This window comes from Plectropomus leopardus, chromosome 19 (assembly GCF_026936395.1).
Source record: "Plectropomus leopardus strain MGB_pleo_1.0 chromosome 19, ASM2693639v1, whole genome shotgun sequence".
Lineage (NCBI taxonomy): Eukaryota > Metazoa > Chordata > Actinopteri > Perciformes > Serranidae > Plectropomus > Plectropomus leopardus.
In genome coordinates this window covers 23829032-23854950 of record NC_142194.1, presented here as the reverse complement: position 1 = coordinate 23854950, position 25919 = coordinate 23829032, and the positions used below count along the sequence as shown (strand labels likewise).

Below are 25919 nucleotides of genomic sequence, written 5' to 3'. Positions count from 1 at the left end.
AGTTCATTGGTAGCAGAAATAATTTTAGCAAGTTTCCTTGGCACTGAAGATTGGTTGTAGCCTTATGCCGCCAGACCAAATTGCAAATGCGAGTTAATCTGGAACTCGTCAGCCCCTTTTCGATTTCCATTATCAACCGCCAATAAAAGCAATGAAACACCTGAGGTTGCAATGAGCGACAGACAAATGTGTGTAGTATCAAAATAACTGTTGACAAGTTGCTGTTTTTACCAACAGAATTTGAAAAATACTCAGTCAACAGAAAGTTCTGCTTTAGCTGCAGCCATCTTGGTAATACACAAATAAATGTCTCAATCTCTAAAAGCAACATTTATGCTCACTGTAGTGTCCCTGGCGTGAATGTGCACAAACATCGTCATCATCTCAAATACATCAATAATAGATACAGTTGTGACTGGCTGGACCAGGGCCAGGTTGGGTGGTAATATGTCTGAAGGGTAGGGGGACCATATGCATCTGCCAGAGCAAATAAGACCTGAGCTCTCACATTTGTCCGGCTCCCAGGCAAGGCTGATAGTAAACAATAATTAGATGTCAAACATGTGTGTGTGGTTACATGTGGAGTGAAGGGTTTTTAGCAAATAAAATCTCTTGGGGGCAGCTGAACTACTGCAGGAAAATTGACAATGTAATCTGAGCACCTGCTATTGTTGCTATGTAGAAAGTTCCCCAAGTATTATGCACACGCCCAAACATTAAATGACATCCCTTATGCCTCCCTTGTCCACCCACCCACCCACACACACACACACGCGCATACACACAGTAGGTAAAACTGACCTGTTGAATTTCACATGCGGTGCTGCTTGCCCTGTTTTCTGTCAAATAGAGGCTGTTAATGCCAAGTTATATAACAATTTTCATTATGTATGCTTGTTTAAGTACCACAAGTGGGGCAGGCTATGAAAGACATTATATAAACAAATGCGTTTGGTGTTGAATAGAAACCAGCGTAACTGGCCTTCAGAACAATATGCTAACCTCATTTTTGACCTAAAAAGCAACTGCCAGCAAGTCATTCAGATTTGAAAGCCAAGCATAACATTTTTTGTATGTCCCTGCATCACTGTTGTTTCATTGTGGTTATGAAAATGGACAACCTGAATTTGCTAAAGAGCAGTGATAGCCGATGCAGAGGTCAGAGAAGTGGGTCTGTGATCTGTAGGCTGTGATGGCAGTTTGTGTCCTGAGCCAGCTAGCCAATACGTTAACATTGTTGTTGTAATTTGATTGTGTTTGGGTGCTTGTTTCTAACCTTGTGCCATCAGTTTGAATCACTAGGTCACGGTGACTCAAGGGGCTTAACATAGAGCCAATAAGACACATCAAATTACAACAAACAACCGCAGGCTATATCCTCTAGTACGTGTGTGTTTATGTTTTTGAGTCCACAGGGTAGATGGAATTGGAAAGAACACAAAGTGCAGGTAGACTGGGGTGAAGCATAAAAATCATCATCCCCACTCACCCGAATGCCTACCAAACTCAAGAAGACTTTATAAAGGCTCAATTCAGAAACCCTAACACACAAAGTATTTGCAAGGCTACAACTAGATTCCATTTGAGATTACTTTCCATCCTGCTCCTGGTGCAAAATTTTACGCCAAACTCCCTTTAAGCAAATATGAAATATTAACAATTCCTTATGTGTTCACAGCAACACATAACTCTAGAAACACAAGATAAAAGTCATTACATGTCAACAGTATTCTTGTCAATTTGGCACTAATTTAATCCATTAAGATAAACTATATTTGTATGCAAACTTTACACTTTGGATTTTGTCACCTCACCTCAGTTCACTACCATTCTCTGTTGGTTAGCTGTGCCATTTCAGTGGGAGGAAACCATGTGAGTGTGAAGCAATCTATTTCAAAAAATAATATTTCTCACTAACATAAGTGCTGGTTGGTGGATCAGATACAAGCCAAAATCTACTTAGTTTAGCCTTGAGTCCGAGTAGATGTTTGTGCCAAATTTGAGAAAATTCCCTTGAGTTGTTCTTGAGATATCATGTTAACGACAATGGGAGGAAAGGATGGACGGATGGACAACCCGGCTATAGCTGTCGCCAAGGCAGAGGGATAAAAACTTTCGATAACATAAAACATGTTTGATTTTATCAGAACATCAAGATAAGAAAAAGATCGGGTTGAGTCAGCTGAGACTTTTAAGAGTTTTATAACCACCTTAACCCAAACAATAATGGGAGTGTGCAAAAACTCTAGCCAAACTCTAGGGATCTTATTTCGATTTTGGACATTTATCTGCGATGGTGAAATCACTTAAAAAGTCATTTGTGTAGGGTCAGCATTAGAGCAGTTTAAAATTAATTCAAGAGTCAAATGTCAAAAGTGTGAGAGGCAATTCCTGGATCACTATATTGGAAACTTTTTGGGAAAGGATTTATCTTCTGGGGAGCATGACTATAATAACTGAACCTCCTATTATTTAGATGTGCTTTTCCTAGTAACTTGTCAAAGTGCTTTTCATGAAAAGGACTACTGCCAGACCAATGTCACGTTGGCCAACCCGAACCAATTCAGGGAAACACTTGCTGCAATTGTACTTTACACTTGTGCCATCTCACACCTCCATTTTTGTACAGGTACTGGCTGCCTATCTGAAGTTTAGTTCCCAAGCTCTCAAATGTGTATGAAGTGGACACAGAGTTATTATTTTGCAGTGGTCTGGGGATCCCAATGCAAATACAACCGAGAATCCCGGTGTGAAACCTAAGAGGACACTGCATTGTCATAAATGACTGGATGCATAACATTATCTTCCCTGTGCTACAAAGTAACACTTTGCCTTTTATTTTAGGCAGCACCATCTTGTTCTCTCCTCAGTTTCGACTGTTATCTGTTTACTGCCGTCTGTGTTCACGTGTGCCTGGGAAACTTGTCTATTGCTTGATATTGGCTGGGCCTAGTCTCAAGTGCCTCTCATCAGTCATAGTGTTTTCTTTGAAGAAAAACTTTGTTAGACAGACTTTGCTGCTCCAAACAGTGGGAGAATTAAGCATGTTAGCCGAGTTTCTTGTGATTGCTTTGCTTGATCTGCACACAAAGCAGACGCTTGTTCATACAGACACACGCACCCTCCTGCTGCCCCTGCTGCCAGTCCTCTGTCGACACAGTTGGTGATTCGTGGACACAAACATGGACAGAGGGCACTTCAGTACAATGACGGACAAAGATGGCGCAGGAGCTGCGACTCTATCTGGATCTTGGGGGTGACTCACTTAAAAGGCTGACCTAGAAACTAAAGCTCGCCAAATGGTCATAATGGGAATTCTGTCACACTCGTGTTCATTTGAATCCATGCCTGGATATATTCAACAGCACAAAACAAACATGTTTGTCTCAGAGTCAAATACAAAGACATTTGCGTTTGCGGTGTGGTGAGACGTGTTCGGATGCATAGAAATGAACCACGCTCTATAAATTGGCACAAATGTGTCTGAAGTCACGTGTGTTTCCTATGTAAGTGTATTTAAATATCCTTGTTAGGATACAGCATGTGTGGGCATGCTTTTATCCCTTTATCCCGAAGTCACATATGTTCCCTGTAAAGATATGGTGTGCTGCTTAATGTATGTATGTAATCATATTAAATAGCTACAAAAGTAAATAACCATTCACTAGAACATAGTACACAGCCCATCAACTTATGAGATTTCGATATTGCTAAATTCTTGGACAAGACAGTAAAAAACTAGAATATAGCCATGTGGTTGTATGCCTCCACACACCAGTCAAGATGCACTTACAGTTCATATCTTTGTCTGTGGAATCATGGATGATTGACATGCATCTTCCCCTCTACATCTTGAGAAATGGGGAGAAAAGTGTTTTTGCACAACATTTTGATGTCACATAAAAATTCAGTTGACTTGTTTGATATAAAATGCCAGGACTTTATCATTATATCCTATCAGACATTTGTGTGCAATTTTAGCATAATTCTTGAGTTAGAGCCACAACCATGTTTTATGAGGTCACACTGAACATGACAATTGACCGACATATTATAATGAGTTTATTCCTGAGTCGAAAGTGGACATCTGTGCCACATTTGAGGAAACTAGCTGAAGGCCCTTTTCACATATTGCATTCACAAGTATGAGGCAGATACAAGGTCACAATGACCCTGACTTTTGACCACCAAATTTTACTCAGTTCATTCTTAAGACTATGCACATAGTGACATTTGTGCCAAATTTGAAGAAATTCTTTCAAGGCATTCTTGAGATATCACATTCACAAATTGAGAATGACACGTTCACAGTGACATTGAGCTCAAAATATAATTCATCCATCCTAGAGTAAAAGTGGATGTTTGGACCAAATCTGAAAAAAAAAATTCACTCTTTCTTGAGATTTCACGTTTACAGGAATGAGACTGATGCAAGTTCACAGTGACCCTGACCTTTTTGACCTATGACCACCATAATCTACTCAGTTCATACATGAGTGTTATGGTATGAGGGAAGTTTTTGCCAAATTTAAATAAAAATTCCCTCAAGTTGTTTATGAGATATCGTGTTCACAAAATTGAAACAGGCAAAATCACAGTGACCTTGACCTTTGACCTATAACAGCAAAAATCTAATCCCCTGAAGAAATCCCCTCACTTGAGATATCACATTCACGTGAATGGGACTGACAGACGTATGGACAACCCAAAAACATAATGCCTCCCGGGACAGCTGTCGCTGATTTGGAGGCATTATAAATCAATCAAAGCAGCAGAGACGAAGATGCACTGACTTACAGTTCCAAATATCTTTGAAGATGAATAATGGATCCAATACTTTCCATAATACAATTCCTTTAAGTCGTTTGCAGACCACACAAAACTTGTAATCTAGAAGACAAGGCTGAGATTACTCTAGTGATGTACAAATCTTTTTATGGATGAGTACTACTTCCTGTGAATAGAAAATTTACCTTGACATGTACAATAAGTGGACTTCCCCTTTATTTTTTTACACTGTGTTTGACACCCACCTAGGAAGGTTCCTGTGAATCCCAGAGCCAGGAAGCTGGTGACCACTAGCAAAGTGCCCACGACCATGAGAGCTATGCCAGCATAGAAAACATCCATCCTGTCCATCACGTCCCACCTGGCCTGGGCCTTCATTGCCACCGTCATACTGCAGAAAAACAAATCACAGTGACATTTATATAAACAGCAAATTACTAAACAAGCTCTAGTTTTGATTAATCGTATAAAGGGCATTGACAACAGAGTGCAGAAGACCTTGATTATGGATTCAAGTGGTACGGGATGAGTAAGAAAAATAAAAAGAAATATAGTGAAATTTTGGACACAATAAAGACTGTTGTGTTGACCTACTTTGATCAGGTTGGTTTACTGCAGAATTTGAATGAAACACTTGTTTCATTTGAAAGAAACTTCATGAAAAGTATCATGGCAACACTGTTGTTGTTGTTGTTGCTGTTATTATGCTACAAAGTACAACTTATGACACTTATGAGAATAGCTTTGCAAACTTGAGGACCCAGTTTAAATTTGAAGATGTTATGCACAACCATGACTGCAGAAAAGCTGAGATACTGTGTGGAATGTGAATAGAAACTGCAATGGTTTGTAAACATTTTTTGACATATTTTGACAGACAGAAACTTTAGAAAGGAGGTGTGGCAAAGCCTGTGGCTAGATATGATTCACTCTTTTAACAGATGTGATTGGCTGTCACAGACATGCTCCTTTGTGAGCCTGCAAAGTGTAAACACCCAGTGGAATAAAATGAACTGTGTTACAATATGAGATGGAGAAAGCGCTTTTTGTGTGATCACACTGCTGCATTGTAACATTTTTCTAGTTGTTATATATCTTATTATTGTGATCACTTTATTTCTGACATTTATTTCTGTCATACTATTATTGTATGTATGTATTGTATGTATGTTATTATCTTGGGTGAGAGATGTGAGCGCATCTCGAATGAAATCAACCGTAAACATTATGCCTATACATGTCACTTACTCACTGTCATTCAGCATCTGATGAATATTTCTCCTATCTGTTTGTCCTTCTGCCATTTTCTTAAGAAATCCATAAGCTTCTTAGAAGTCCTCCTGCCTACTCTGGCACTTTTTAACCTTAAGCACTAAAATGTTTTTCTTTTAAAATAATTTTCATTTTAACCAGGATCTCGTCCTAAGTATGTGGTGAAATTCTGATCAAACGTCATAATTCTAAGAATTTTCTGAGAATTACATCACTAGCAGCGACCCTTTGTACCGGGAAGCTTTGTGAATACAGCCCCAGGGGTAACACGCCAGGATGGGGTCCTGACAACTGCTGCAACTGATTTAAGCTGAAAATATCAGATGAAGGAGTAGGCTACCCATTACTGATTAACACTCTTGTACTTTGGTGTGCCTTAGCATGATATTGAGAGCCTTTACACTGTCAGCTTTTTAAACAGCCATCTGAAGGCCTCACTAGCCTTATCTCATCTGTTGCATCTGCAGTCAAACTAGACTGATGTTGTACACTGTCAAGCGGTGGTGCCAGTATATTGAAAACAACAAGATTCCCACTCGCATGGTTTATGCCTGGTTTTGCGAGCACAAATGACAATTACCATTAGTATTATCACAGTTAACCATAGCTGTAAATGCGCTCTGCTAATCTAGCATTTAGATTATCTCCACCCTTTCATCCAAAAAAACAAGATGGCTACGGCCAGAGTGTGGAACTTGGGGCTTCAAAACAGTAGTTTACAAACCAATGAGTGGCGCTAGCTACCTTGGTTATTTTAAACAGTCCATGATTACAATGTAGGAACTTGGCAGGCTCCTCTTATACTGAGAAACACCTTTTTTATGATTATTTCATTATCTCAAGATAATGAAATCAAACAACCTGTTGTTTTCTTCTGATAACAGGTTAACAAAGCTTGTTTTTCTCAAGATAAAAAAATAATTACCTTGTACCATGATCTTTAGATGGCAGCATTTAAAAATTAATCGCGAGCACAGCTGTTATTGGCTTCCATTCATTTGTTTAGCAGCTTAAAATGCTAAATATTAATGTCTGACTACATGTTAAAGCGGAAAAAAATACTTAATTAATTCATTAATACTAAAATATAAGTTTATTCATGCAAAAATACACCTGTTTTACCAGGAATCATTGTAGCTCCAACAAAAATAATTCTAACTAACTGAGGCCCCATATATTCAATTTACTTATCTCAATGATTTTTTAAAATTGTATAAATTTCAGGAGTTGCCCATTAAAATTTCAGATCAAATCTACTGGTGCAGTTAGGGAGAGCTCTGTTGAGAGAAACTGTTTTGCAAACTGTGTTCAGTGTTTTGCTTCTTTAAACCTTCATTTATGCAAATACTTTTGACTGTAAAGTGCAGCTTTAAGAAAAAGTATTGCCTTTTTATGTTGGCCTTCTCTATGCTCTTCAATTTGCATTTTATGTTTTTTTCAATTTGTTCTGGCTGCCATGCTCTGCAGCCTCTAAATGGAACTAGACCACAGAGTTCAAAAGTTTCATATTTGCAAAGTTTTTGGAAATTATATTGGAACACACTGCTGGGGTGGATGCAGTTTTTAATTTGTGAGTGTGTGCATTAACATATCCTGTTCCATCTGTATGCAGCATATTTACTGCAGACAAAACGGTATTAAAAACTAGGTTTGGGGTTAATAAGAGAAAAGTGGATATGGGGTTTATGCTGTGAGTTTTATGGCATTCTCCTTTTGACAAAGAAAGCGGGAAGTATAATGTGATGCCGGTTGTTGTTCCACCCCGTCAGACACAAAGACCTCTCTGTTAAGTAAGGTGTCCTAGCAAGGCCTACTGCTGGGATTTGGATTGGAAAAGAGATGGGAATCAGGGTTTGGGGGACAGAGACTAGGGTAGGGGTTAGTGGGTGTGAGGGACTGACCACTGCGTGTACTTGTTATAGATGATAACAAATTGGTCATTAATGCTTTTTATCGTTTTACTTGCATGTTGTTTTATGGTATGGTGTAACATATATTTTCTCTGTCTGTAAATGCAGGGATTATGAAATTAAAAAAACCTTTCAGAAAATGAAACAGAATGTCTGATTAGAGAGAAAGACAGCGGGATGATGATGAGGAGAAAGTATGTGAGTATCAGGGGGAGATGATACGGTGTGGGAGTCATGCAAAGTCTTTCTTATAATGAGCTCCCTTTACAGCAGAGCCTATGAAAGCAAGGCTGGTGATTTAACATAACCACTGTCCAGTCTTAGAATCTGGTGTTGTTTCAGACATAAACCTTCAAATTCTCATTTGCACGGAGAGTATGTTACATAATGAAGTGAAGTCTGATAGGCTGTCTGATAGGCTGTCCTATCAGCTGTCCGTCCTCCCCCTAATTTCCTACCCTTGTCCTTGTGTCTCCAGGTCAACCATGAGAAAAGCTTAAGAGCACAACTTGTACTTGAATAGAGAACTTTAGACATTTTAGAATTTTTCTATTTTAATAGTGAGAAAATGTGTCAAGGTTTAAAACATGTTAGCAATACAGTAGCTTGGCCTATATTCTCCTTGGCATTTAAGAACAACCATACTGACACGTTCGGTGTACGTGAATTTTATTTTGTGTAACAGGACAGGAAATGCCATTTGGTTGGCATGGTCACACATAGGTGAAGTAAGGTATATTTCTCTGTCCAGCAGGAAAATTTGTTTTGGACTCAACTTCGCTGCATCATATAACAAAGACACACACATAGTTGACATGCCTGAATTCATTAATTCAATAAATGATAAAAGAAATAAAAAACAATAATTCCACTCAATAAAGCCAGATAAAATCAGGCTAGTTAAATGAAATTAACATTAATTACAATAATAAAACCATAACACAATGACATAAAATTAGCCAGTTTCAGACAGTAAATAAAAAATCAGTTTGCTGCATTATGTTGGTACATAGAAACACGGCAGTTTGTTGAAAAAGTTGAACTGCAGCTCTGATCAAATATGAATTAACGGTCTGTTCTGTCATTGCCTACTTCTCCCCTAAAATGTTTCCAGAAACTTTTTTAAGTGTACTGTTTAGCTGTTAAAAGAGAAAGTTTGTGACTTGGCCGTCATATTGGAAACAGTTAAACGAGTACTAAGTACCGCCCACAAGCCGAACTACATTTCTCTTTAATATGACCTCCATTAGATTCTGCTACAGCAGTTACTAATTTCTCGGGGTGTTATAGCTGAACAAGAAAATGTAGAAAAATTAAAGTGGTGTGCACATTAGCTTTTAATATTTCCTGAGCATAAACACAGATGGAGCAGAAGCGTAACATTTTTATATTTAATACTTTTAATTGTGTAAATCCCAATCCTCCCATCTCATTAGACTTCCCGCTAATAGCAAGAGTGCCAATTAAACACACACATTTAATTAAAAAAATTGACTTGTTAGAGCCCTCTGAGCTTTAAGCTCTGAGCTTTCCCTCGAGTTTTATTATTACTGAACACAATCAGTGGAGAGCATCACTATTGTGTGCTTAGGGGATGAAAATACACACTCTGTATACTGTGCATGTCAGTCAAGCAGCCCATAAATCTGTAGTGGAGCTATAAACAGATGTAGCTGTCACTCAGCTAATCAGCCTGCCAGTGAATCAGTCAATGTATTAGTGAATCAATTAGGTAGACAAAGGAGCAGCACAACAATGACGCTGTGAGGTAATCAGTCTGCTGGTCCATCACTCTCTCCACTACTGTCTGTAAGTTGGAACTGGAAACAGTAATAATGTATTTTCCAGGTTTTCTGTATCAAGGGGTGCCAAACTACATGCATTTCCACCGTGACTTCACAGCTGGAGAAAACCTTTGTGAGTGCAAAAATCCTGACGTTAATGGAATGCATTAAAAGACAGAAAATTAAATAGAACAGAAATCATAAATACCAGAACATTTTTTTGTGCGATAATTTCCCTCCAGATATGCAGAGAATTAAGACTAAACATTTAGGAAAATACAAAGCCACCACTAAGCATCACACACAATTACACAACTCTCAGCGACTTTGTTTTTGCCACAGTTATACAATGAGTTGATTATAAAACATCCATATCTTTGATGTTTTCCAGCCAAATTTAGATGAAATAAAGTGGTTTTCACTAAAAATGACCTGGATGGCCCTTTGAAAACTTGAGTTGCAAATAAAAGTTGAGATAACATCTGTACTTGCATCATTCAATGTTTGTTTGAATGTTGAAAACTGAGGGACTATAAATACCAGGGTGTGGAGAAGAAATTTCGAGTCTTTACTGTGATCAGAAACCACATCAACTCCTCTGAAAGAGTCCTTTTGTGCTGTGGGGCTGTAAAGATGTTATGTGTCACTACTTTCAAATAATAAACCACGCTGTTCATTTTTTATCAAGGCTGCACAGTTTGCAGAAATTAACAGGCAAAGCCTCAATGCTTAATATTATAAAACTGCAATTTATTTGCATTGAAAACTTAACATGGTATTATAATGTAGGCGTCAGCAGTATGGCATCACAACCCAACTTAAGGCTGGGGAGATGACACGAGAACTAGGGCTGTCAGCATTAATGCATTAATCGCAATGTGATTCATCTCTGTAATTAATGCTTTAATTTTAATTTGCATTAATTGCCTTCTGACATTTCTGTCTTTAAGTGGCTGTACCTGGCTGAGTTTTGAAATTAGAGCGATGATACGTGTACGATATGAAACTAGAATTCAGTGGTACCAACCATGCCAGGCTAACCTCTCAGTAAGGGGGCTGATTAACAGTATCATGTGAAACTAGAAGATCTGAGGAATCCAGTGTTTACAATGTCATGCAGTCTTCTCAGGAATTAAGAAATAAAATGAATTTAAGCAATGGAAAAATGATATGGCCATTTGACAGGGGTCCCTTGACCTTTGACCTCAGGATATCTGAATGGAAATGGGTTCTATGGGTACCCATGAGTCTCCCCTTTACAGACATGCCAACTTTATGCTGGTTTCATGTAGTTTTTTGTTGCTGTCATTGATTCCTAATCAGGACAATCTAGTGAGAACTGCCTCACTATGTTAATATGGACTTCTAAACTACTTTTTAATGCAATATATTGGTATTGAAAACGTGACAATTAACTATAAAAATTCTGTAATAAACCACGATTAATAAAATGAATCATTTGACAGTCCTAGTTACAACTAAAAAAAAAAGTTTATTTTACATAAAAGAAAGTGAATCCACCATAAACTAAAAATGGGATTTCAGACTGAGCTACTCCACTTTAAAGCCAAAGCTTGACATACATACAAGTGCGCCTCCCGCCAATCCCTGACGACAAAACCCCACCACATGTCCCATCCTCTTTCCTTCGGCTTGTTCACCTTCAGAGGAACCAGAGGAAGCATCTTTAAGAGTCATGAGGCAGATAATAGAGATCATAGTGAATGAGGCGAAAGCAGAACGTGAAGAGACATGAGGGGCAATACTCAAGAGCACAGTGAGTGTTTCTGGCCACTTCCTGACTCCATAACACTCCAAACATAAGTTAATGCATCAGGTCAGTGTCTGCGTCAAGGCCCAGTTCCTGACTACATGACACCGACAGACAGGAAGTTAACTAACCGCTGCAATGAAAGGAGCTGTATCAACACTCGGAGTGTATCTATGATTTAGAGTCTGGGGCAGAATGTTTGCATGTAACTCTCAACATGGAGCTACAGGTGTTGGTAAGGGTGTGCTATATCATATTGTTCACAATGATACTGGTACCATTTTTAATAAATGAAAAGCTCATGTCATGATAATGGCAATCTTCCGACTTGTTGACCTGATGAAGTAAACTCAATAAAAGGGAGAGATTACAAATTTGTCCTTGATCCTGCTACATCTTTGGAGTTTAATGATGAGTTGATTAAAATCACGAGCAAAGTCAACACATCTTAGAGTTATGTTATGTCAACAGTTATTTTACAGAAAATAAATTCGCTGTTATGCTACATTACATGGGAGCTTATCCTCGGAAGATCAATTTTATGACACTAAACAAAATTCCAAAACTTTCAATTTTTTTTTTTTACACAAATTCCATGACTTTTCCAGCTTTTTCATGACCATGGGAACCCTGTTTATGTCACACAACTAAAAGGAAAATGAATGTAATGATGAAATAAATGTAACAGACAAAACACGGTAGAAGCCAGGGTAAAGAGAGTGGCCACCTGTTTTTTTTTCTAAGGCGGCAGAAGCCCTTGGTGCAGTTTTATTTTTTTTTAAGCAGCTAATCACACTGCTACTGGGCAGCATAGTGGACTACAGAATAAGGAGCTCAATTATGCTTCATACTGTACAGGATCCAGTCTGCAGAGATGGCACTGTGAAAAATACTAGAAACAATCAGTCTTCCCAAATTTTTAACTGTGACCATACTAATCACCTACTGTGACGTGACTCATTTAGATTAACTGTCAGCGGTAACAGCGGTCGATCATTATAACACAGCATGCATAACAGTAGACTGTCAAGCTACCACTGTGAGGTTATTACTGCTACACATGTAGCGTATGCTTGATGACACTGCAGGCAGCACAGCAAAAAAGATTTATATTCAACTGTCTCCGATATCCTCTTGCAGATATGAATGTGTGTGAGGAAATCACGAATGAATACAGTAATGACTTACTCTGGAAATGCTGCTCAGAAAGAAGTTAAACAAAACAGTGTCTGTTAAAAAAAATGTAAAGGCTGCAATAACAGCCTGCTGATTCATAACGATCAGTGGTTCATTTTTTAAACTTGTTATCTTTTAATCTGTGCTTTCATAACATTACTGAGTACAATCACTTGCAGTGGTGTTTAAAGATAGATACATAGATTGAGAGGTCAATAGATCAATATAGATATAGGGTTGTGAAATATGATGAAATATATCACTGACAATAGAAAAAAAGTCTATTGTTTTAAATACTGAAATTCTGTTTATTTTGTTTACATCATCTGATATTGCTTTGCGTCCATCTGCATGGCTGATGGGGCACAGTCACAATGCACGGCACCAAAACAAGCAAACATGGAGGAGCTGGAAAGGGTTATTTCTGTTGTTTGAACATGGTTCGGGTATGAAAAGTCAGACAGAGCACGACTATGACTTGCAAATACTATCAATATATGAACTGGAGAGATGGTATTTTGTTTCCAGCTTACAGAAAATAAATCATCCCATTAACGGCGCTGCAGTCACAGTCTAATGTAACGGGTGGTAATAGCGGTAGTGTGAGTAGGTGAGACTTTTTGGGGGTTTCTCTGCAGAGCTCCGATCATGACTACTTAGTCACATTTTGCAACCGACGAGCACCAGTGAAACTGGAAATCTTTGCATTGTATGAACTGGAGAGCCGTTCATTTGTTTTCAGCTCACAGTGGATGAATCCTGATGCTGTGGTTACAGTTTAACTCTCTGCTTACAAACAAACAAACATCCAAATGTTGTGGAAGCTTCAAGTCCAAAGTAAAAACATCAACACTTCTGGCCCGAGACAAAACTTAACTTCATACTTTATATAACATTAAGACTTTATTATAACAGTAGTTATGTAACTTTATTTTATGGTGTTAGCTTCTTTATTTGTAACTGTAGTTCATTTAATAATTTTGTATTTAAGTAGTTTACAGTAGTTTAGAGGAGATTTCAAAATATTGAGATACATATCGTGTATCGCAATATAGCCTAAAAATATTGTGCTGTTATTTTAAGCCAGTTGCCCAGCTCTATATAAATATATACACAAACATAGTTTGAAAATGTGTTTTTTGTTCACTCTGTTTTGTTTTATTTTAGATGGCACATGTCAGATCAGGAATTTTTTTTTGTCTATTGAAAAATAACAGAAGTACATTTTCTTTTAGCTGCTCTACTTTTTGTGTAGAGAGTGTCTAAAGCAGGTGCAGTGAAAGTTTACTGCTCAATGCGTTGATTCTAAAAGCTTGCTTTCACGCCTATCCGCAATTGCTGCACTAATCCATCAATCTGACTGGAGCGACAGATTACACAAAGATTATAATTCTGTGGGAAACACTGGGAGTCCCTGCAATGAGTTCCTGCCAATTTACAACATGGAGGGTTTATGACCTGGCAATTGAGATGTTTGGGCTTCACTTTTGGGGAGAGGTCATGCTGTCCATCTTTACATAAAGTACACATAGAGTACACTCTATAACTGCTAAACTGAGCTTTATCTGTCAGGAGTTTTCCTTAATTTTGCCTAAAAGCAGACCAGGAATTCTGCCAGCAAACCAGGAAAATTACAAAAACTCAAAAATTTTCAATTATTGGGATTTCTTGGTCATTAAATTGTTAAAGTGCAACTAAAAGCATTCCAAATAGTATGCAGCTTATTTCAAAGAGTTACTTTCATAAAAATTGAGCATTCCAACTATTTTTTGCTTCATTCACATCTCCTGCTCCTACCACATCTGAATAAATTATTAAGTCCGACTACTATTTTTAGTTTCTCCTGTTGCTCTGTGCGTTGATAAATATTCTCTTCAGAAGCACAGGAGAAAAATGGCAACACAATTTATCACTTCGAAGCAACTTGTTCCAAAAGCGTTGTTGCTGGGCAACAGACATCACAGACATCCTTTGAGAGAGGAAAAAATAATAATCTCTTGCCGCTGGCATACTGTATATGCGTGGTTTTGTTGAGGGTGCTTTGTCACCATTTTGATCCACAGTGGGAGTTGTGTGAGCGTGTACTTCCACTCGGCACTGTGGTGCTGTGACAGCAGGCGTGGGGTGACACTGGCGCATAGAAGGACGTGGGCGCACATTAGGATGGGAGGAAAAAGAAAAGAGCAGCAGTGGTGGGAGAAAAGAAAAAAAGGGCACATAGGTGGAAGGAAGAATAAGAGGCTGAAGTATAAAAAAGAGAGAGAACGGGTGAAATGGAAAAAGAAAAGAATCCTGCATGCTAGAAACTGCACAGAAAGGTTTGTCAAAGTTGCTCTGCTGGTTGCAGTGTTTAGCAACAAAAAAAAGGTAGAAACAAAACTGGGTTACTGAGGAAAAGCTATATAAAACAGGTATTGATTGCACTTCAGATTGTGTTGTGAGTCAACAAGTTGGAGTGGGCTCCAAAAACTGCTTCACATTCAATCTGAACACCCCTTGTGGCCAAAATTGAGCTAACCTGGATGGAAATGAGGGATTAAAATGATATGAATTGTGCAGAATGAGAAGGAAAAGTTAGCACTTCACCTGTGGCTGCGGTACACGTTGAGCAGAATGATGATGAAGCCCAGGCAGTAACAGCCCAGGTAGGGGCTACCAAAGACCCTGGAGAGGGTCCGTGTATGATGCTCCCATCTCGCCACCTGTGAAATGACAGCAAATGACACAAAGCAGAGGTCATGAGATGATGGTGTTCAATCCCATCAATGTACTATCAAAATTACTGGAAACAGTATAAACAACGGCTGGAAACAAAGTGCATTTACAGAAAGTATGTCAGTAAAAGGATGCATTGCAAAACAATGCTTGTTGGCATGCAACCTAGAATGACTCGTCTTTGTGGCAAAGTATTGAATGTTACCTGCTGGAGAGATCTGCATTCACCAATTTAGTTCTGCCACTTGGGTCCTGCACAGATTTGATTTTCAAGACCCGCTTCAGAACCAGAATTGCAACATGCAAAACCTTATTCTCCAGTTCGGTGAAAAGGCTGCTGTGATTTATGGGGATTACAGTAATTTATCACTGCAATGCGTCACAGCAAAGCTTCTGAGTTTGAGGTTAGTGCTTTTCTGAATTGGCATCTGAAAAATAGGGTCTATTTTTATAATAATAATTAGGGGTCAACTGATATTGGTTTTTTAGGGCTATACAATAAAAATGAAAATCTTTCTGTTAATATTTAGAATTTGGAATATAACAAACTCCAAAACACAACTTTGTTTAAATGCCTTTAGCAAATCTTTAATCAAAAGTGAAACGTTCAACAGCAGGTTCCCAGCAACTTTTTCTATAAAGTCTAGCAAAAAAAATTAAATAAAAAACTAATAAATAAAAATACCTCCTTGGTTTTACAAAGTTCCTCCCATGCTGACACTTTTTTTGCATGTATTGCAGACCACCTTCCCTGGTGCTGGTTGGCCAGTGTACTGCACTTTTTAATTAATTCATTTTATCTGCGAACATTTATTTACATATTCATGAGAAAAACTTAATATTATTTATTTTTAGATAAATTGTTATATCAATAAAGAAAAAAAAAGATAGGTCACTACAGCCATGAGAATCAACCAAAACAGTAATGTTTGAGCTGCAAAACTAAAACATTGAGCTGACAGAAGCCAAAATGCCACGTAAAGCTGAGGGGAACTGTAGATGATCATTATCTTTGGGTTAGTTACTATGAATTAACCCTTTTCTCACACACATTTGATCTATTGTTACTGTATTTTTTGATTATAGCTGACTTTTGCTGGCATTATTTTTGTTGTTGCCTCTTCCCTGACTTCCTGTTATTTTTTCCTGCTTACATTTGTGCTTACTACTACTCTCCTCCAAATGGCTGTTCTGATGCTTTGACTGAACGTGCTCTACCTATTCATTCGAAACCTTGAACTCAAGATGGTTGTAGACTTTTCAAATGTTCTTTTATTTTCTCACGCTGGCGGAGGAGTGTGTGAATCACGCGTTTGTTTCCGTTTCTTTCCGACTATTTGAAAATGTCAGCTACAATGCATTCCGACATAAATAAAATATCAAGAGTAATAGCTTTAACATTTTCAGTTCTCTTTTTCTTTAGGTCTCTGAAGCCTGTAATCACCTCCATCATCTAGCGCCCCAGCTTTTCAGGGAAAGTTGGTGTTAATGTAGTGGTTGGTGTATTGGTCTCTTCATCCCTTTAAGCATCGTGCAATGATTGGCAACAAAGAGAGTAAAATAGGGTCAGAGAAACAGAATGCTTACTAGTTGAAATATTTGTCAGCTTACAAGCCATTCAGGAGTCTTTTCTAGGGGATGCAAATACTGACTGGGTGATGAGGTCATTAAATGACTGACTGATGCTGCTGATTAACGCTGTGTCCAGACAGCAAGCATGTCTGAAAGATAAGTGTTTTTTTTTTCTTTTTTCTGTGCTTCGGCAGGGCATAAGTCTCCATAATTACTCAACAACTGCGAAAAGCAGGACTAGATCAAGAAAACAAGCTCCATTTGTTTTTAATCATGGTCCCTGTGGTAATAAACATAGGGGCCCTATCACAAGGGCCTTCTCCCAGACTGCTTGATTGAAAAGCAGTAGCATGATTTTGAGCCTACTGATGATTAACATGTTTATTTTGAGCAGATTTCTCGATGGATTTGCACTCTTTGAGACTTCATGAGATTTGTGTGTCTCGTTTGCTTTTCAAATCTGATCTTAGTGCCACATCATGATTTCCAAGTGATTAGATTTGTGTATTTATGCAGCACAAACACAATCACTTAGGGTCTGCAACAGAATTCATTTGCGGTGTTAACTTGTTTTCTATCGCCACTTATAGTCATACATGTTTAAGTTTAGGTGCTCACAGAATATACAAAGAAAGCAATTATCAAAAAATGTAGCATTATTTCTATTTGAACCCCACCTTCAATAACAAGTCCAGTGTGTAAGAGTCTTACTAAAAGTTGTGTAACCCAGTGGAAATGAACAGTCAAAATACAACAGAAGATTTTAACAGCAGGAAAAATACTAGTTAGAATTGCACTGGGCCTCGTAACACATTGCAACTGGAGGTTGTAATGGTTAAGAGTCTAATGGTGCGTACCCACCAAACGCGATTAAAAATGATCGCGCCTCAAGATTACATACAAAGTCAATGCAAAGACGCGATTTGACGCCTCATTTTGCCGGGCGACGCGATGGACGCGATTGCGCGGCGTGTTGGACGCGTTGGACGCGAAATTCGCGGCGCGTTGGACGTCCAACGCTCGAGTTGAAATAATTGAACTTTTGCGGCGTTGTCGCGTGAAGACGCGCCGCGACAGCCTATCAGCGTTGAGATCGTCATCCACGTGCTGACGTATGGACGTCCTGGTGTTCCCTCGCAAAATCTAATCAAACCGCCAGAAACAATGGAGGAGCAGCTTATCGTCGCCGTCACCGCTCACCCAGAGCTGTACGACAGTTCCTGTCCCTTGTTGCAGGAGACGGTGGAACTCGCCGAGCTCACGCCGCCTCCGTAGGGTAGCATGCACCCAGAACTGACGTCGGCGCCTAGCCCACAGACGACGCTGGGAACTTCTCCAGAGCAGGTGCGGTGCAGCGATCGTCAACGAGAGAATGAAATGGCGGAAGAAATGTTGTTGTTTGGGCGGGCTCAACGCGCGGCGCGATTTCGTCGCGCGTCGAGTCCCATTTTGGGGTTTTTGTACGAGCGTCAAAACTGGAGCGTCCGGCGCGACGCGATTTCATTTGAGGCGCGATGAAATAATTTTTATCGCATTTGGTGGGTACGCACGGTCAGATATAAAAAAAACTGTTTTTGGGAAAAAAGACATGGCTGTTTTTATGAAAATAAGCTACTGTCAAAAACTGTTGCAATTTTTAAGTACATTGTGTAGGCAATGGAAAGACATCAGGATGAAAATGACTGAGGATGAACCTTGCAAAATATTGGATAATTGTGTCAATTAATTAACAGCTTCTGTTCATAACTGCTTAGAGGGGATTATCTGCTCATATTGTTCATATTTGCTAACATCCCTGAGACAGCTGGTACATGGGAGCTAAGGCACCTCTATTCTCTTGCTGAAGCCCCTTATAAATGTTTAGTTTTCAGCTCTCCAAGTTGCACTCTGCATATCCCACACGGACTGACAATAAAAGATGTTATCTATGTTGTCACAGTTGGCTGTTAAAATACAGATTATTGAACTCCTTGCACTTAGGCAGCATTAAAGTGTTTCGATGTGTCTAGCCATGGCAAAGCCATGTGCTTGTGGCATAACTGTCTGAGAGAGTTGTTGATAGTCTGACAGACCAACTCCAAATTACTGACTGACTGTAGGCTGAGGAAGTGCGTAGATGGCTTGTAAAACATTGCAAAAAGAAAAAAGACACAAATGTTGCCATGGTAACACCTTCTCTATGTCCAAGACAGGAAAGATAGAAAAGGGAATATGAATAAAAGCGAAAGGAAACAAACTGTATATGGCGAGATAAGAAATGCTAGTGTTTAAAAGGACTGCAGAACTACACCTACTCAAATGGCACTCTCACCGGCTCTTGAGCTCTGGGAAAGGCTAAGCATGGACAGTCTTTTCACAGCAGTGTCTGACAATTAGTCACCAAGCAGCCTGTGGCAATAATAGGAGGTTAAGCAAAGTGCTCACGTGCAATCAAAGGTAGCTGATGAAGCTTTACTTTTTTACTTTCATGAAAAGATGAACCCAAGAGTACTTAGTGGCTGCCTTTGTTTCTTTATGACTGAATAACAAACTAAAGAACCTCATCTTCAGCGTGATTTTCCATGTTCCTCTGCCCCCCCCTGCTGTATTTTCATTTCAGCCTCTTTTTTAATGTCTCTCTCAACCCTCTTTCCTGTTTGTCTCCACGCCAAGAGAAGAAGACTGTTGTGTAATTAAAGCCCAACAATTTAGGCTTGTCTGTGAGTCATTGTGGACTCAAATACTGATTACAGTCTGCTCTGTGGCACAGAACATTAACAGTAACAGTAAGTGAAGGGAATAATTGAAAAGGATTAGCCTTGCAGGTAGATGGGAAAGCAGAGATGAGATGCGGTACATATATAAGTGTCATCATCCTCTCCAGGCTACAGTTGGAGCTTTTGGGGTTTGCCAGTCTTGTACGAGCTTAAACTGGTTAGATTTAATGCTGGCTGAACCGATATTTGTCATCATGAAACAGTATGGCAAATCGAAAAGTAGCCTACATTAGCAACCTATGTTCACGGTGGTGCAGCGCTAAATCCAACTTACATTAGAAATAATTCATTTGACAACATGATGAATATAATATAATGTTTGTATACAGACAGATTAAAGCAGCCATTAGTGTCTGACAGGCCATGTGCTGAGCACATTAACATTGAGGAGATTCAATTTCAGCAGAGATGGGAGCGGTGCATGTTGTGTTTGTTTACAAGAAGGTTAATGTGTTTTCTGGAGTGAAATGACATTGCAGAGTTATTCTTTCAAGAAGACTAAACCTGTGCGAATGAGCTGCAATGGATGAAGTATGGCTGATTCATAAAGTTGAAGTGAGGGATTATTTATACTCACTTAATTAACTACAAAAGAAATAAACAAAGTGGTGGCTAGCTGGAGGGGGATCACCAGCTGAAATTTTCTGGTAAATGGCCATCGCCAAAAAACAACCTACTTGCTGTTTGCTATATTGTATGCCATTTTCAGTAAATATAAGACGTGTGTTTCTGTTTTAAAAAAGTGCATATGTAGGACGATAGCAAGAGGAGTACTAACTTATCTTATAAGTGGTTATGTTTATGTCTGATCTCGGGAGAACAGCTGGTAGGCAGGCCAACGTGATATGTTTACATGACATAACTGAGATGTATATTTAAAGGGTAGAGAGCTCTGACTGTGGGATGCAATGCAATGGTCAGATGCATGTTTGTTGTTAGTGCATTGTGTCCATTTGATGCAATCCAGAGCAACTGCTGAGTCAAGTGTGACACCTAGTGGTAAAATTTCCTATTTAGGTCCAGTCCAGTCTGACTCTTAATATGAAACCGGTTTGAAAGTTTTTACACCTGCCACACTCTTGGTGGCACAGGTAGTTTTTAATGAAGATGACACTGATTAAACAACAGTACAAACAGTTGACGTTTTCAAGATTCTAATATTGTAGTTTGTATTTTTTATTACTTAAGTTTTTGACAGTGATTTCACTCTATGTTATTCTGTTGCCTTTAACAAATTAAAATACATATTATGAAGTCTGCTTTTACTTGTAGTCTCAGTAACAGCCAGGTAATACCAGAAATCAGTGATGTCAAAAAGAGAGAGAAGGTACACTATGTAATCATTCAAGTACCCTTGACAAAACTGCTCCTTAGGCACCAACTGAGGATGAAAGACTCGGTAGAAAAGTAAAATAAAGGGTTAAAAAGAGAAACATTATGTTCTTATATAAAAATGAAGGAGAAAATTGCTTATGAAATGCATTAGAGACACACTGTGACTGATGACACTCTCCATAGGATCCAACAATAGGTGGCTCAGGTGTGCATCCATGTGCACTCTAAAACTCTGAGTGTTGTGTAATCGCACACCATTTTTTTCCCCACCAAGATCCACATGAATAGCATGAAGAAAATCCTAATGAGGATGTTTGGGGAGCTGAGATTAAAGCATAACCAGCCAATAAAAATACAATAAAATTTGCAATAAAAAGGGTAATTAAAAAGTGCATTCGCTGCCAAGTGAGAAGCAGAGGCAGGACCTGACTACTTGTGCCAGTATCCACAAGCAACTGCCAACAATTTACCTCTACCTCCACCAATGGCGGGTGCTAAGAGTAGAAAACCCAAGTGGCATACAAATGCAAGGACAAACCCATTCACTTTATGCATACATGTAGAATCCACAATGTGGGAACATTTGATTTGAAACATGAAAATATAAGTTGGCTCAACTAAGCAACTCAAGTTAACTTATCTATTTAAGGCAGTCAGGTTACTTTTCACAAATAGTTCATCTATTTACAATTTTAGGTTAATTAAAAAAGAAAAAAAGCACTGCATAACTGGTCCTGGTCCTGGAAACTTAAGTTTCCATTTTCTAGCAAAGCTAGATAAATTTGAGCCATTAACATCACAAATCATCTATTGAACTATTGATCATCTATTAATATGCATTTTATTTGATTTAAAAACTGACAGTGGCATTTTTTGGTATGGATCTACTTGCCGTTAAAACACTACCATGAGGCAAAGCTGAACATTATATACAATGTAATATGATATAATAATATCCAAAACAATTTATCACAATGGGTCAGGTAATGTGGTTTTTCTACATGCAGCTGTACCTTACTGAAGATGGCTGTTTTGTAATTAACCTAATTTTTTGACACTGCACAGACCGCTGGAAACTCAAGAAGTGTGTGCTTTGCACAAACTATTTTCAATGACACTTGTCTCTTTCTCAAGAGGTTTAAATGCGAGAAACTCATGGTTAATTCAAAACCCGAGAATACATCTTATTACAGTGAGGGAAGTATGACAAGCATCTTCCACATCAGGAGGCCATTTACACCAGTACGCTGTAGCACGAGTACGCTGGGACAGCAGGCTCCCAACAATCATCCTGCATAAAGAACCACTGGGTGAGTGAGTGAACTAAAAATACTCAGGTGCTCTGCAGACAGACTACTGATGCTCTTATCAAATCATCAATCAAGGCATGGGAATAACAGAAGGCAGGGATGTGGAGCGTACAGGGAGTGGCGCCAGCTTGGCAGAACTAGCAGCTCTCCAAGACAAATTTAATCAAGATTTAGGTAACAGGCTTCTCCTGCATCCCCATCAGCCTACTTAAATCTGAGCTGTAACGCACTTGAATGGGCTTGAATGCAGCACATGAGGAAGACATCTGAGGAGGAGGGACTCCTGACATCTTATATTTCCCAATGAAAGAACATCTAAGCTGAAAAAAGAGAAAATATAACTGAAAGCACCCTAATCCTAACCCTGTCACACCCTTATCCACACGCCAAAAATACACCCACTGAGGAGAGAACCAAATGTACAGCTTATGTAATACAATGTGTGAAAAGGCTACTTTAAAGTACCTTCAGTCAATTTCAGCCCAACCAGTGGTTAGACTGTTCTACCAGCCTGATCAACAGCTGGTGGTCCATCCATTACATCAATGTACAGCTGTGTTCAATGGCGGACAACTTGGACACAGGAACAAATGCAGACACACGCACAGCCGGGCGCATTAATGCAAGAATGTGTGCTGTCCTGGAGTAACGAGGGAAAAGAGAACAAGAACATAGACGGATCACATGCACATCAGCAACACCCTGATTACATCCTCAAATTAAAAAAAAAACAAAAAAAAATGCTGATTGAATATGAAAATATCTGGGGATTGTTTTTGTTAAGTGTAATGCATCAGAAACTGAGAGCACATGCTCTTCCAATGAAACAAACTGAATTTAGACAAACATGAATGAAAATAAGGGGACAGGACACTTTGACTTTAGCCATGCTAGCTCTTTTTTGTATAGTGCAAGGAAGTCAAGATCTTTCTGCCATCATTGCTCCAAAACAAAACTCATAGGATCCATTACCATAAGATTTTCTACAGATTCATGTTCCCATGAGGTTGAAGCCTACTGATGGTAGTGACCCCCTGAGTTGATGGTCTTTAATTTTTCTTTAATTCTCTAATTTTTTTCTCTTGTGCTGTTGACAAATCCAAGTTGTACCATCAGGTCGACTGTTTTTGCCAAATGTTGAGAATTTAAGACATTCATGTTCCCGTCAGGATGAACTGTAATAACTTTGGTGATCTTGACTTTTCAATTTGCATTTTATTTTTGGTTTATGACCAAATACCTGCAAAACTATTAATATTCCCATCAGTACAGTATTCAAAGTGGAAATTCATAATCTCAATTGGATTACACCTAATATTTTTGTGACCATAAGACATTTTTGTCAAAATGTTGCCCACTCTGCCACCATCATGCCAAAATGTTCACTTATGTACAAGAAGGGACACTTTGTGAACTATCTCCTTCTGGACATTATGGAAACTTTGCACATTAGATATCTCATTATCTAACAGCCAGATTTCCACAAAATTTGCTCTTCTATGACTGATTACATCTAAACTCATTAGCTACAAGTCTTTATTTTTGATTGAACAGATGAAACAATTAATTCATGGATTTAACTTTGCTCTCTGATTAGCACCATTATCTTCTCCCATAAAAACATCCCTTTCATGTTAGCTTAAGCCTAATGAGGTTATGATCCATTCCACCAGGCAGAAGAAGGGACCTATTATATCACCCTTATTAAAACCTGGAAAAAAAATTAAAAACCTGGAAAAGTCTCACTTTTGGATCCACATGTTTTCCCTGTAATAATTTTATTGGGAACATCCAAATAAACTGGACCAAATAAAATAACACAAAAGGAAATTGGTGTTTGAAAATGCCAAAAATTGTACTACCACTGGGTTTGACAGTCTCAGATTTTGGCTTGTTTGTCATGGATGCAGTAATGTGACTATAATCACTGCCCTTCAGCAACAGAAACATCAATGTCAAGCTGTGATCTGGCGTCTTGACACTGATTGTCTGCCTTTTTGAAAAGCTCAGGATCTAAAGACCATTTCGTGATATGTGGCAGGAGAGGGGTCTTTAGATTCTGAAAAGCATGAAACTTTGACCCTGAAGGGATAGACAGATTCGTACCAAACATATGACAGTTCTTGTTTGTTTTCTACTGTATCTACTAACAGTATGCACAGGGTACTTTGCTAAAGAATTGGGGTGGGCAATATGATGGTATAGACTGTCCAACATCAATACCATTAACGTCTAATGTGTTGGGTCATTCTGGGCAATGTTGCATCATTGAGATGAAGCACTTCTTTATTTGGGTATTCATACTAACAACAAATTAACAACTGATCCCTCAGAAAATGGGTTTCAACACAATACAATAAATAAAATATTGATAATGTCTTTTTCATATTTCATATAATGAACCAGTTTATCCTTCTGGCCAATCCTATCTTTATAGCGCTGATTGGAAGGTAGGAAGAGTGCTGGACATTGCTATTCAAAACCACTGATTATTTTGAGAAGGGGCTATCAGCCACATTTTGGTATAACAATGCAGTTTGTTTAAAACTGGGAATACTTTCTCTCCTGCCACAAGAAGGTAAGATAGTGACAAATACATTATGAAATAAAATAGATCCAAAAATAACATTGATTTATATAGTCAAGTCAGTCAATCAGTAACATAAAAGTGCCAGAATTAGACGGGATCTTTGGGCTGCTGGAAGACTTTTAGGGTAAAAGCAAAAGCAGAGTGAGGGTTTCTGGCACAACTTCACCTACTTTACTAGTAGAGAAATGGGTCAAAAGGTGTTGAAACTCCAGCAACTTGTAGTGTAGAGCAACTTCATTGCAAGACCAATGTGTTTCCTCTGTTATATCATCTGGGCTGAATTTGAGTGCAATTTAAGAAAAAAAATAAATAAATAAAAATTGACATATTTTCTAATGCCCATGGCTGTGACTCACACACACACACACACACACACACACACACACACACACACACACACACACACACACACACCGTCTGACACAAAAACATAAGCGGACAACGCGCGGGTACATTTAAGGTCAATCGCCCTTGCAATCAGTGTAATTGAGTCCGATGAATTAAAACATAAAATGATGAATGCAATGCAACTAAGTTCTTCACTGTAGTCATGAATATCTATCTGAATGCCTCTTACTTGACTGAAACACACAGGCACAATAACAGATCTGATTAATGATTATGATCAGCAGCTCTTATCCTTCTGTTATGTTACATTAAAAAAGACTCATTTTGCTCATTTTCAGGTTCATAATTTCATATTGGATATCTACTAGAACATATTCACATGCTTTAAAGTTAAAAAAAAAAACATTTTTCTTTTACTGTCTGCCTGCATACATCTGTATTCAGCCGGTCTGTAATGCCCCGTTTTACCGCCTGTTCCTCTACAGTCTCCCTTCAGAAAATCCCAATCTTCTCCAGCTGGGCAGTGTTTGCAGTTTTCTACATCTGCTCAGCTGGCGTTATTGGGGAAGCCAGGGAACCAATCTAGATTAGC

General features: G+C 38.7%; 1 protein-coding gene across 1 annotated transcript in view; it reads right to left on the bottom strand.

The window, feature by feature from the left end:
* pemt (phosphatidylethanolamine N-methyltransferase) overlaps nucleotides 1-25919 on the bottom strand; it is a 67227-nt gene that overhangs the window by 21795 nt on the left and 19513 nt on the right. The window contains exons 3-4 of the mRNA XM_042507945.2: nucleotides 15288-15403; nucleotides 5034-5179 (exon numbers count right to left, since the gene is read on the bottom strand). Coding sequence (XP_042363879.1) covers nucleotides 5034-5179; nucleotides 15288-15403 — 262 coding nt within the window. The remainder of the gene's footprint in view (nucleotides 1-5033; nucleotides 5180-15287; nucleotides 15404-25919) is intronic.